The following is a 12408-nucleotide window of genomic DNA, read 5'->3' as shown; positions in this document are numbered from 1 at the left end:
CCATTATAATATTTTGCAGTGTGAAAACAGAGATCACTTTATGCTACCAGGAACAGATGGGAAACAGATATCATCACTGGCTTTATTAAAAGCTCAACTCTATTTTTAGAATTCTTCTAGAATTTTTAGAACATGTTTTCAGTTTTGTATCATCATATGGTGCCAACTCTGCTGTGTTGTAACATGGGAAGGATTGTTCAATTGTTTTTCTGTTATACCTAATTTCTGCTTTTTGCCAAAACAAGAAGGGTAAGGAAAAAAATAAAATCCCACCCCTAGTCTAAACCAGAAATACTAATTTAACATCCTGGTGAGTTTAAGTGGCAGAGGAAACATTAGTAGTTATTTCTAGTGAATTTATTTCTATCAGATTATGCTAATCAGAATGATTTAAAATTACTCCATTAGTTGCAACAATCCATCTTCAGAGCGATTTTGTGTTAAGTCATTATTCACAATGTTGTTATATAGTGTATAACACCTAAGAAGACAGCTAAAATTTTTGTGGCTCTTTTCATGAAAGCAAGAAACCATATAAATCTAGGATGAGACAGGCCGAGTGAGCAAAGCCTTATTGCCAGCGGGTGATCGCTGATAGGAGAACACCCAGGGCTTCACAAACGCAGTTCCTTTACTCTATGTCTAAGCAGCACGTATTCACACTGACCTTAAAACCTATGCCAAGGAAAGTTCAGAAGAACTTCACCTGCACTATTGCAGATCTACAGATAGTGGAAAATACTGCACATTTGGATACATTTCAATTTGTATGAACGATGCTTTAATTTTCACTAAAGGTGATTTTCCAAAGGCCCTTTGCTCCATCCGCACATGGTACTTTCAGTAATTCCTACAATGGATGTTCTTCTGCTTTATTGTTGTAGAAGGCATAAATTCTTGTTATTATTTCAGTGTGCTTTCATGTTTATTAAAACAATCTATTGCATCATACTAAAAATAAGAAATTTCTAATTATTTTTAATATTCTAGGTTGCAGGATGGCCCTAGCTTTTACAAAACTGCTGCGTGAAAAATAATGTTTTGAGTATAGAACTAACAACACAAAGTAACTTGTTTCGTTAATTTGCAATGTACAATATGCATTAGAATGTGTATTTTACATAGTATTTTTATTACTTTTATTAATTCATCTTTAAACAAGAATATCATTCTTGGAATAGAAAAACGAATGCAGTTCATTACTTGATAGGAATTATAAACCCACTAGGTTTGAAAGTTCTGTGAATATGCCTTACATTTGGAGTTGGGTATAATCTGTGATGCTGTATACAACATATTATAACATATTGTAACATATGGCATTATGTTCCAGAAACCTGAAATCATTATTTTCTTGTCTGTAATTTTCAAATACAGCACTTGAACTTTTATGTAGTTCTAATAACACACTGGTAAATAAGGTGGTATGAAAATTACGTGATAGTAAGAACGTGGGTGGAGGCATGGGAACAGAACTGAGACCGCTGTTTCTCGGTACTGAAACTGTAGATTGTGGACTTATGTTTTTCCTTCTAAATATAGCAGTCCTGGAAAAGCTCTGCAGCTGTAAGCTTTGCATGCTCTTTTAGATCAGTCTTCTACTACACCTTGATCCTGGTTTTTGCTCACTGCGCCTTTATAACAAGCCCTTGTCTTTACCCACTGTTAGGCTCTATAGTTTAGTAAAACGTCTAGCAGAGAAACATCAGAAATTATTTTATTTGTGTCATAAGACGTGAAAACTGAGAAGCAAATGGGCTAGCTATGCATCCGTTGAATCATTATGGGAGACTGTCTAATCTCACTTTCAGAACTGTTGCACTGTAAGCGTTTCACAGTTCTTCTCAGTGCTCTGTGGCCTCTTGGTGTATCAGCGAAAGATCAGTCCGCTGTCGCTTAACACATCGTTTTCTCTCTTGCAGAAAAAGCAGCAGCAGCTAATGAAGATGAAGTGCAAAAAGCAGATGTATCGTCCACAGGTCAGAGTGTCATCGACAAGGATGCACTTGGACCAATGATGCTTGAGGTAAAGAGCACAAAATCCCTTTATTTAGGGCTGTTCTGCTCCTTCTAGGGCAAATGAAATGAACAGGTGTAGGCAGAGGTTGCCGTAAAGGAATGTTCAAGAGAGACAAGCCCTCCTGGCTACTTGGAATTATGTCATTAAAGAGCAGGCAGCATATTTATTTCTCTTGCATTCAGTGATGAAACTCTCATTAACTTGAAGTAGGGAGAGGCAGAGAGAATTACGCTTCTTTTAACACAGACAACTTGAGGAGCTTCAGCTGGTAGCAAGTCTTGGGTGTCTGCTTGTTTTTTGTTGTTATGTCTGTTGTTATTTGTTCTGAACCACAACAGCTGTGGAAGACCTGTTGCACCTAAACATTGACTTATATATACTGTAATATACAAGTGAATAATATTCCTCTAAAATTGCATGTCATTGCTATACTGCTTTAATATTTTATCATTTCAGCGCTTGAAGCAGGACTCTTCCCTCTAGAATATGAAAGTAATCTAAGAGAGATTTTCAAGATGTGCATTTCAGTTTGTTCAGTTAAGATTTCTGTCTGATTTTACCTGTTATTTTGATACCCCAAAAGGCAGTATGATTCAAGCCTAGCTTCCAAATGTGTTAGCAGTAGTGTTGGGTAGGTGTATTATCAGGGATCTTTATGTCATGTGCTGCTGTCCTTTGGCACTACTGCTTTATCTGCTTAAGCTTACTTGCAAACTGTTTATTCCTGTTCTGGCTGTGGACTTTATCCATAAGGAAGAATAAATGTTACTTTAGATAACATAGAACACAAACTCTGAATCAATCTAAAGGAACCAGCTTTGGCAGAAGCATAATTATTCTGTTATTTCTGAATGCATGTTTAACAGTTTTAAGTATTTGCATTATTTTTCATAATTGGTCGAATGAGGGCATAGTTTTCTATACTGTGTATGAAATAAAGGCTCCAAATTCACACTGCAAAACATAAAATTAGACAGGTTGGAGACATTGTTCTCTGAAAAGTGGGGGTAACAAATTAATTGATTAAATTTAGTATTTATTATACGTACTCACTGAATTGAACGTTGTTGTTTTTGCTATCAAACAAGGTTATGCATTCATCTCTTACACTGGTATGTTAAAATTTATCTTTAATTTCCTATTAATTGTAAGGACCTGTTTTAATCACAGGGAAAATAAGAACGAGATGATATTTTTCCTAGCTTATCCTGTTTGATTGGCTATTGCAGCAAACATGACATGTAAAATCACCCATCTATTCTGGTGTTGCATTTAATTTAGTTTAGTTTTCCTTTGCATTTTAACAATGAAACATTGTGGAACTTAATTAATGAACCGTGGTCCTTTTGCACCAGGAAACTTAAAAAGGACTGAAAGTGGTTATGTATTTGCTGTGGAAAGACTACAGGTACTTCCTTTGTGTCTTTATCACCTTAAGGAAATGCAATTAAGTTATTTCATCTTTACAGAACCCCTTTATACAACCTCTTAAAAAAACCTACCCTTTTTCATTGCCAAATAAGAATAAAAACGGCAATGCTGATGAACAGTTTATTAGTTGATTTGGTTTAGAGATGTAATTGTATGTTTTTATTAAAGAATAAAACTAAAGAATCCTCAAAATAATGAGTGTTTCCTGCTGAAGAAAGTGAGTAAAATTCATCAGGCAGCTGCCTCTGAGGAATATTTTAACATATTTCTTGCTTAAAGCGTAAAGTAGATAGGCAGAAAGTGTGGAAAAATAGTCAAGAGGGAGATGACAACATGTCAAAGAACAAATGTATTTTCCGTTCCAATATATAATCTAAAATATCTGTTTTCTTGATTTCTCGTCCATCATATTGTCCCTTATTTGTTCATCCATTTTCCCAATAGCTCTGAAGAAAAGTTTTTGATTGTGGTGGCTTACATCTGGGGACAGAATTAAGAAATTATTGCAAAAGCGGAAGCTTCTAAAATATTCAAGTGTCTTGGTGCACTAACTTCCTCAAAAGCCTGCTGCTGCTCACCTGCAGGATTATTTTCTTAATAGAATAGAAAGAAATGGGAGACTGAATACAGGGCCTTTATTACTCTAAGTCCAGATGGGCACATCTGTGATCAACTCAAGGAACAGCTGTGAGGGAACAGCACAGAGAGCACTTCTTTGCCAAAGAAGTTGCCACTCTAGGAAACAGTAGGGAAAACTGAAGATTATTGTGGGATGTCAGTAACTCTCATAATCTCTTGCTTGCCATCTCCACCTTTGAAAATTTTCTCCTTAGGACTCCAATAAACATCTGTGATGGCTTTGGTTTTGCAACCCTTATGAATTGATGTATGGACAGCTGCCAAGCAGGATGGTTCAGCCAAACCCACATCCTTCTGCCAGCTCTAAATACCATGGCTTCTATGGTTGGCCAGCTGGGGAGTGATGTGGCTAGCATTGCTTTTTTCTTTACTTAGTTTTCAGACAGCTTCAGCTTTCTGGTCCAGCTGTTCATAGCCTCACACAGTACAGGTTGCTGTTGTGATGTAGGAAGTACTAAATTAAACAGGCCATGCTTACACTGGCTTCAAGTAGTGGTGAAATGCAGCGTAAGACACTAATCCATAGCAGAGATGCTGATAGAAAATTATACTAGAGCCTCGGTTTATTAATTAATTTGTAAATCTTTTTAGTTAAAATAAATACTACTCAGCAGGAAAATGTAATGAAAGTTAAGAAAGTACATAAAAAAGTAGGGGATCTCACAAAGAAAGTAAATCAACAGGGGGAACCAAGAATTATCAGAAACAACAAGAAGGCAAAAAACAACACCAGAGATTAGAATTTGTGACAACAGGAGAAAAAAGACCTAGTTTATCTTAATTCAGAGGCAGTCAGGAAAAGTATACACTTATACATTTATTTGTGTATTTTATTATGTTGTAATTTAAAATTGGAACAAAGAAAGCGTTTGTCATCCATTGGCTCAGCTGCTCTGCTTGCATTGTGCTTTCACTGACCTTCCCCTGGAGCAAAATCATTATCTAACTTACCAAATTTAGTTTGGGAAGAGCTTCTGGAGCTTATGTGTTCCTACCTCCCACTGCAAGGTGGTCTGAGTAGAGCAGGTGGCCCAGATCTGAGTCCAGCCAAGGTTTGAATATCTCTGGAGAAGGGGGGGTTTGCAGCTCTTCCTATATCTGACCACCTTCATGGTGGAATTTTTTTTCCTTGAATCTGCTTGAAGTTTCCTGACTTGCAACCTGTGTCTGTTGCATCTCATCCTTCCCTTGTAAACCTTTAACTTAGAGCCCGGCTCTGTCTTCTCTTTAGCCTCCTGCTGGGTGGCTGAAGGCAGAAGTAAAATCCATCGTTAGCCTTTTCTTTTATTGTCTGGATTTGCTAACTGCTCAGTACTGTGCAATATTTTAAACATCTCTTTGTAACCAGTGGACTTGAGAACTGCCTTCTAAGACCAACACATGAGTTATACAGTATACAAGTTGGGTCATATCAAAAATGCCTTGTGCTTGCTGTGGCAGCTCCTCGTTGTTAGACTGTTTTGCGGTGAGCTGTGTTCAGATTTAGTATGGATCCACTTGGTTCTGACACACAATGAATTGTGGGTGGCCTGGTTTTCTGATTTATTTCTGTCCCTGGAGATACAATAACAACTCTTCTAGTGATTTCCTGCCAGTCCTTAGAGAGGTGTATAAATCAGGCAAAGCTGCAGAAGTCTGTGTAGGTTGTTAATTGAATGCTTAGACCAAAAGCTTTTGTTCTTTTAAGTTAAACTGTATCCCCCCCCTTTATCTGCTCATATGACATAAAGTTAGAGGGATGAATTCTGATACATTTCTACTATCTGCAGTCATGCTTGCATCTTAAGAAAAATAAAGTTTGCATGAGAATTGCTTACCAATACTCACAATTTTACTTCATCATCATTAGGTAGAAGTGATATTTGGCTTAGGCTTCAGATAACACAGGGCAGATATCTTGGAAAGAATGTGGCAGCTAGGTTGTCACTGTCACAAGAGATAAGAAAGGAAACCAATCAGCAGAAAATACTAATGTAGACACTTCCTCACAGAAACTTTAAGTCCTTTGGAAAACCATGAAGCTGAGTTGAAGAGGTGAAGATCTGATTCTTGTTCCCTGGATGATGGGTAGATTGAATTAAACTGGTGTCAAATTATAAAAAAATGAAAGCAGTCCTAGGAGCAGAGGCTAAAGCTCCCTCATCTCACTGCTCACTGCCTGCTCTCAGCTCCCTTTGCCCTTCTCTGCTTTAAATGACTCATGTTCCCAGCTACATGGGACCTCACCTCTATGAAGATGCACTGCTGGGGATGGGGAGAGAGTCATTCCTTCTGCCAGTGTTTTCCTTGCCTTGTGCCAGCATGTCCTGTGGTGTTTTCCTGGGATCAGTCTTCCTGTACTGCATAGAGGAGTGAACAGGCTGTGAGTTTAGCAGAACCATCTTGTGGTCCAAGTTTCTTACTTCATACACAGGCAGACAGGGAACAACCTCTTCCATTATTTCTGTTTGTTTGTGTGGAGTGGGGGGTTTGGTTTGTTTCCATGTGTGAGTTTCATTGTTTTGCAAGGTGTGCACCTTTCTTTGCTTTTACACTAGTTTCATATAACGAAGATTAGATGCTCAATCTGAAATGTGTCCTTTGCTATTACAGACAATTATATAAGGACTGGGGTGGATGCAGAAAGATTCCGATTCTTCTGAACTGAGTATTTATTTTCTCTGTATTTTGTTAATCTGATTGTTTGGTATTGTGTCTCTCTCTCTTTCTCTCTCTGGTTTTCTGTTTTTCCCCCTTAGGCCCTAGATGGGTTCTTCTTTGTAGTGAACCCAGAAGGTAATGTTGTGTTTGTTTCTGAGAATGTGACGCAGTACCTGAGGTACAACCAAGAAGAGCTGATGAACACAAGCATATATAGCATCCTGCATGTAGGGGACCACAATGAATTTGTCAAAATCCTGCTGCCAAAATCCTTAGGTATATAACTTTTCCTTGCATCATACCATTACTTATTTAACTTGGTTTTATAAGTCAGCATTTCAGTAACTTAAGTTAATGTCCTGACACTACTTACAGTTTCATCATATACATTATTTATTTTTAATGTATATGTAGACTATGAATGATTAATATTATACTCAAAAGCATCCTCCACTCTTTTCAACTTCTTCTTTGTTAAAATTGCTCTTAGTAACTCATGTTAGCTGATATTTTTTAATGGATCTTCGGAGTGAAACGCTAAAAGACAGCATTAGCAATGTGAACTCTCTGTTAGTTCTCTGTCTAGGCTGCTCGTTCCAAGAATGGCCGGGGAAAGGAGGAATATAAAAGAATAATCAGAAACCTCCTTACACTAGAATTTTTATTTTAATGTTTTTATGCTCAGCAGTATTTACTCTTGACTTTCAAAACCTGTTTTTGTTAGTTGCAGCCATTTTTGGATTCATATTAATATTAGTTTTAATGTCATTGAGTTTTGGAGGAGATGAAAAGAAAGTCAATACTGGGTGCCTCATTTACTCACAGCGTTTAAAAAGTATTCAATTCACTTTAGCATTTTATTACTGTACTTATATACTCTGAAGAAGCAAAAATGTAAATGGCTAAAGTCAATATATTACTTGCATTTATTGCGTTTTATGACTGAAGAGGGCAAGTGAAGAGTATTTTAAATATGACCCTGCCATTTCCTAAGGTGGTATAACGTTAATTTGCTCTGACTGATGTCTAGTACCTGTATTTGTGCATCTCAGGATTTTGTTTCTTTTTTTACTTGTCTTAAGCGCTGTGTTAGGCTTTAGTTTTATCCATCACTCCACGCAGGTAATTTCAACCCTTCAGTCTTTCCCATTGTAGCTGAGAACTGTGTGTTTCAATATTCTCTATTGTATTGCTTCCTGTTTTTATAAATGCATATTAGTTTCGTTTCTTTCCCTTTCTAATCTGGACAGATATTTTTATACAATGCAGCCATGTCTTTTAGTAGTACCTTTTACTGGAAAGATCCTACATGCTGCCTTAATTTTTCCAGTCTCATAAATCAACTTGATCTACCCAGTGAGCTTTTGCTGTACTGTATAACTTTGACATGCACCAATATTTAGCCTTTTATTCTGCTTTTCTACTATGTCATTTTAAGTCACTTGAAAAAACAAATTAGCAGCACTCTTAAAATCTGTTAAGTTTATAAATAACCTTGTTACGTGCTGCTTTGGGCTTTAATATTAAAATTAGATTGTTGTTGTTGTTAAATGAGCTTGTTTCCCAACCAGTTTGTAAAGCATCTTGATTAATTTCCTGTGGATAAGCAGCAGAAATGCCTGGTACCAGATTTATCTCACTGTCTGATTTTGCTTTTGCTCAGTGAATGGGGGATCTTGGTCTGGTGACACTCCTAGGCGTAATAGCCATACCTTTAATTGTCGGATGCTGGTAAAACCTCTTGCTGATTCTGAAGAAGGCCATGATAACCAGGAAGCACATCAGAAATATGAAACTATGCAGTGCTTTGCTGTTTCTCAACCAAATTCCTTCAAGGAGGACGGTGAAGGTAATTATCATTTCCAGTTTTTGTTAGTACACTTTCAGTGCAGTCAATAAAGTGACCTCTAATTCCTGAAAACTGGAAAAATTCTTAGGTTTTTTTTCCTTTTTTGATTTAACTGTAGAAATGTACTTTTTGTCTTGGCTATGAGTGTATACACTTGCATGCACCTATTTGTTAAACCAGCTGAGAGAACTAAGAGAAATTCTGTTTACCTCAAAGAGAGATACCCTAGTTTTATATTGCTGCAATTGTAAGAAAAATGTAGCTGACTGGGAAGAAAGTTTCAAAGGGCAGTTTTTTGAATTCTTAGAATTTGAAGACAATCGTGGTTCACCATTTCCTTTACCATTTACTACTTCAGCAGGTAAATTTCCTCAGATTGTTTTGTAAGTATTCAGGTAAGTAAAAATGGTTATCGTGAAGGTGCATTCTCAGGAACAGCAAGCGTTTGGGGCAAGTTTAAGAAATTTGGCTTAGAAGGTATGGAATGGTGAGTGTTGAAGAAATGTGCTCTTTGTGCATGCAGTACATCCTTTTTTATTACTTAACCTCATAAGTGGTTGAGCTACTACAGGTATATTCATAAACATGTGCCAGTACTTACGGGTTGTGGTAAACTCCTTGTTAATTTTTCTTCTGAAAGAAAACAAACCCACCTTTCCTGTTTTATTTAATGTTTTAGGAAGTAATGAAGATACAAACCCACTGAGCTTTGTCTATGCATTTATTGGTACAAAATTTATTTTTGGGTCCAAATAAATTTAAAGAACTCTTAAAAAATCTTTCTGAAGTCTTTGTGGAAACAAAAGTCTTCCCCTTCTATAAAAATTAAATGAAGCAACATTTTTCTCTAAGATTTGCAGTCTTGCTTGATTTGTGTTGCAAGAAGAGCTCCAATGAAGGAAAGACCACTTCTTCCTTCGTCAGAGAGCTTTACTACACGCCAGGATCTTCAAGGTATTGTAAAATAGGGGTAGAAGTTTTTAATTTTATTTCCTTTTCCTCAATGGGGGAATTGCTATAACAAATGTTTTCTAATGTATCAAATATCAGGCAAAATAACTTCACTGGACACAAGTACCATGCGAGCAGCTATGAAACCCGGCTGGGAGGATTTGGTCAGAAGATGCATTCAGAGGTTCCATTCACAGCACGAGGGAGAAATATCTTTTGCCAAGAGGCATCACCAGGAAGGTTAGGTTTCGTACTTTTAGCACTTTCTATGTTTAACCTGTTTGCCATTTGTATCTCTTGCTTGTGTTCTCTTTGTTATGCTTTCATGGAACAGTCAACAGCTACTGACAGTCCCTTTCTCAAGCTGTTTTATCTAACACACTGATGGCTCTCTAGGCAGGTCTTCAGCTTTCTCACTGTTTGTTTTAGCCTTCTTGTTACAACTGTGCCATCCTGGAGTATGTTTTAAATCTTCAAAATGTCAAAATTATTTTGGAAAGAAAGACCCTTGCATGTTGTCCACCAAAATGTTCACTGGCCATTATTCTTCAGAATCTCAACTCACACATTCCAGTTCATTGCCTGTATTCCCTTTCTCTACAAAAATGGACTTTTACCATCACATTTCCTGTGAGAAACACTGAGTGTAAATTCCCAAAGCTGCACCACTCATACTGTTTGGAAATCTACATTGTTGCACTGTATCTAGCCGATAAGTGTTATAGGATATATCACAAGCACGTCTACTCAGTCAAGATTATGGTAGGTAAGAAGCAGGAAAGTACTGCACTTTGGAATGGTCCCCATGAGGTTCCTGTGGTAGTGGCTGTGTGGGGATTTTTCATAAAACCCTTACACTTCTAGTAACACAGACCCAAATTAATAAAGCGAATAACCCTATCTAGTCCATGGGAAAGTAATTTTAAAACCAATTGGGAATAGCTGGAACATTTCCAGTACAGAAGCATCATTCTTTGGGTTCATGTTTAAAGAACAGGGTTTACAGCTGGCTTGTAACAAATAGTTACCATGGTCATTAAGCAACAGGCATGTCATCTTGGATACTAAATTGTAACTGGAATATCAAATTATTCCACCAAATGCACAAAAAAAAGAGCTTTAGTCATGAGGCATTAGTTAAATACTCTTTAATACGTTCTGCTTTCGTGAAATCTTCAGGTGGTGTTTTAGAAATGTGGGATCACAGAAATGCTGTGTTATTTTAGTTAGCAGTTTTTGGGGTATATCCAGTAGAAGTGCGAAAAGTTTCACAGCCTTGTGCTGTGATTTCAGACAGAACTGAAGAAGGCAGTATGCAATTGAAGTTACACTGGAGGTTTAGAGAGCAGTTGCAGCTAAGGACCCATCTGTGCCAGAGGTGTTTTAGGGGTATCTCTTATGGCATCCCAGCACTTGTTATTTCAGTCTTCTTCAAGTTATTCCTGACCAAATTAGCAGCTACTACACTGAGTGCCAAGGTTTGAATGAGTCCTCCCTTAAGCTATCTTTGAAGTGGTGAAAATATATTTGTATCATTTTTCAGTTGTGGCTTAGGATCGTTGTGTTAATTGTAGAATTAGTCTAAATGAGAGAGCTCTTCTTGTCAAAGTGAAAAGAGTGAGTTACAAGAGGAGGAAAAACCTCTGGAATGGTTTTCCTACAAATGAGGCAGCAATGAAGAAGAATAATGGCTGAAATGTTTCCCTCCCCTGCCCTGCAGGATGGAGAAGAAAAACAAGTCATATCTTGGGCTGTAGCATCTTTGTGCTTGACTGAGGAACCCTTTGCAGTTTTCAAGTCATTGTGGTTTGAGAATAGAAGCAAAGAAAGTAATGATCTCCTATGTGTAATCCAGCATTACACTGTGAAAAAATGCAGCATCAGCTTGATAAACAATAAAAAGCAAGCTTTAAAATTATCTGTCGGTATAAAATGCAGAATATATGGTAAGTTTTTATTGGCCGCAGTCAGAAAAATAGCATTTCCTCAAGAGGAGTACGGAAACATTCTTGTTTGCTTAAAGAATTAGTTTGGAAAATGATTTAAGTAGAGATTTCACTTGTATCCTGTTGGCATTGAGTACTGGAATTTCCTGATGTGGTATATGCTGAAGTTAAGAGCTTTGGACCTTCTGGTGCCCAAAGGTTAAACTGAAACAATGACATACCTAACAGTGAAATTCTGTTTTGTATTGTTTCACTGTTGTAGGTTTTTGTTTCTCGTTACATTTTTACTCTGAAAAACCCCTTCTGGTTGTTTAAATTGTGCTTCCTGTTTTCTCACTGCCTAGATAATACTTTGAAACCTTGCAGAACAATATATAACAGTGGGGGACAGGGAAGGAAAGCAATTGTAACCAGTCTTGCAAGGCTGAAAATGTGGTAGCTCTGTAGACCAGACAAATAAAGGCCACACTTGGAAAACCATGTCATTTCATTACAACAGGAAATATTAAAAGACAAGCAATGAAATGAAGATCACATGATACTATTAACTTCAAAAAAAAAAAAAAAAAAGAAAGAGAGAGAAAGAACCCTACAGAAAATATATATGTAGGAAAAAATAGGAAATTAAATGTATTTGTAGTAGTGCTTCATTACTATTTTTTCCCTAAATGATTATATGAAAATTTTTGAAGTATTTTACTTCTCTCAAATCTGCAATTCTTGTGTGATTGCTTTTGCACTAGAAATTGTAAGTGACCACACTCGTTTCATTGATGGCAGAGAGTGAACAATAGAATAAATGTTTGGGTGATTTGCTTTTCCATAACATGTTTTAATTTTTTGTTAAAGAAGTTTCAGAGGGGTCTGTGGAAGTTAGAGAACTGAATTTGTTGAAGTTCACATTTACATTAAAAACTTAAAGGGCTGCCGAA

The 12408-nt window shown here is 36.9% G+C and overlaps 1 protein-coding gene across 4 annotated transcripts in view; it reads left to right on the top strand.

The window, feature by feature from the left end:
* NCOA2 (nuclear receptor coactivator 2) overlaps nucleotides 1–12408 on the top strand; it is a 190139-nt gene that overhangs the window by 135365 nt on the left and 42366 nt on the right. For all 4 annotated transcript variants that reach the window (XM_082292711.1, XM_082292713.1, XM_082292710.1 and 1 more), the window contains 5 exons: nucleotides 1923–2026; nucleotides 6829–7006; nucleotides 8394–8579; nucleotides 9432–9533; nucleotides 9630–9770. In XM_082292711.1, the coding sequence (XP_082148837.1) occupies nucleotides 1923–2026; nucleotides 6829–7006; nucleotides 8394–8579; nucleotides 9432–9533; nucleotides 9630–9770 (711 nt within the window). The remainder of the gene's footprint in view (nucleotides 1–1922; nucleotides 2027–6828; nucleotides 7007–8393; nucleotides 8580–9431; nucleotides 9534–9629; nucleotides 9771–12408) is intronic.

The sequence above is a fragment of the Coloeus monedula genome (genome assembly GCF_965178545.1).
Source record: "Coloeus monedula genome assembly, chromosome: 1".
Lineage (NCBI taxonomy): Eukaryota > Metazoa > Chordata > Aves > Passeriformes > Corvidae > Coloeus > Coloeus monedula.
Note: the sequence above shows the minus strand (reverse complement) of the source record. Positions and strands in the feature narration are given on the sequence as shown.